General features: G+C 50.0%; 1 protein-coding gene across 1 annotated transcript in view; it reads left to right on the forward strand.

The window, feature by feature from the left end:
- Positions 1-7: 7 nt before the first annotated feature.
- Positions 8-1,380, forward strand: part of LOC106533884 (synaptophysin) — a 5,916-nt gene continuing 4,543 nt past the window's right edge. Inside the window, exons 1-2 of the mRNA XM_014030346.1 lie at positions 8-68; positions 913-978. Of these exons, the coding sequence (XP_013885800.1) occupies positions 51-68; positions 913-978 (84 nt within the window). The 5' untranslated portion in view covers positions 8-50. The remainder of the gene's footprint in view (positions 69-912; positions 979-1,380) is intronic.

Genomic DNA, 1,380 nt, shown 5'->3' on the forward strand with positions numbered 1-1,380 from the left:
TCTCCTCCTCCTCCTCCTCTCCTCCTCCTCCTCCTCTCCTCAGCAGCAGGATGGACGTGGTAAATCAGGTAGGACCCTTCAGCATCCTCCCTTTCATGTAGTAGATCCAGATCTGGGTTCGGGTCCAGATTCAGGTTCGGGTCCTGTGCGGGGATCATGGTTACTTCCTCCGTCGGTTCTGGTTCGATTCGTGTTGGTGTTTCGGTTCTGTTTGGACCGCCTGGTGCGGGCCGGACTGGGCCGCTCCTCACCGAACAGGTCCCGGTCCAGTTCTCAGCCGGCCCGGGGTTCGGTTCGGTTCGGTCCAGTTAGAATAAAACCACCTGAAACATTTTATTTTTGACATCAAACCGTTTGTGTGCGCGCGTGTCTGCGCGTGTGCGCGTGTCTGCGCGTGCTCGCTTGGTTGTAAAATGGCAGCTGGGGGAGGAAGAGGATGCTGCTGATCGGGTCCAACCGAACCTGATGTGGAACATTTAACCCGGTTTGAGGATGGAGTCCAGCAGAACCAGTCTCAGCTGGAACCGATGAGACGGTTCTGGTGGGTTCTGGTCTGGGACAGGATCTGTTGGACCAGAGCTTTGGTCCCGTTCAGCTGGTACCGGTCCACTGAGACTCTGAGGGTTCAGAAACTCCAGAGGTTCTGATCCAAACAGAACCGGGTCATTTCAGGTCTCAGATCTTTGGTTTTTGGACTGATAGAGTCCAGGTCCAAACCAGGAGTTGAACCCAGAACCTTTACTGATGATGACGTCATCTAACTAGAGGTTCTGCATCACTCAGAGATTATGAGTGACAGGACTTACAGTAGCCCCTCCCACCTCAAACATAGGCCCCTCCTCCTCCATGCTTCTTCTTGGTCCAGAACCCTGCAGTTCCAGGGTTAAATAACGGTTCTGTTTGTTCCTGCAGCTGGTGGCCCAGGGCCAGTTCAGGGTCCTGAAGGTTCCTCTGGGCTTCATCAAAGTCTTACAATGGGTGAGTCCATCAGACACACACAGGTACACAGGCTCCGCCCACTCAGGTGCTCCAAGGTCAGGATACAAAATGATTTGTATCTTTCCAATGTCTCTGATTATCAGGACCAGGACCAGGACCAGGACCTCCTGATCCCAGCGTTTTGTTGGTTTCTGTTACATTTTTCTTTGACGTAGACTTGAACTTGATATTGGGATCACAGGAACAGCTCTAAACTGGTTTGAGTCTTATTTAACTGATAGATTTCAGTTTGTTAATGTTAATAATCACCAGAGTTAGTCATGGAGTTCCTCAGGGTTCAGTGCTTGGATCAATCCTCTTTACTTTATACATGCTTCCATTAGGTAAAGTTATTAAACAGCATGGGATAAATTTACATTGTTATGCTGATACTCAGTTATA

The sequence above is a fragment of the Austrofundulus limnaeus genome, unplaced genomic scaffold (genome assembly GCF_001266775.1).
Source record: "Austrofundulus limnaeus strain Quisiro unplaced genomic scaffold, Austrofundulus_limnaeus-1.0 Scaffold1043, whole genome shotgun sequence".
Taxonomy (NCBI): Eukaryota; Metazoa; Chordata; class Actinopteri; order Cyprinodontiformes; family Rivulidae; genus Austrofundulus; species Austrofundulus limnaeus.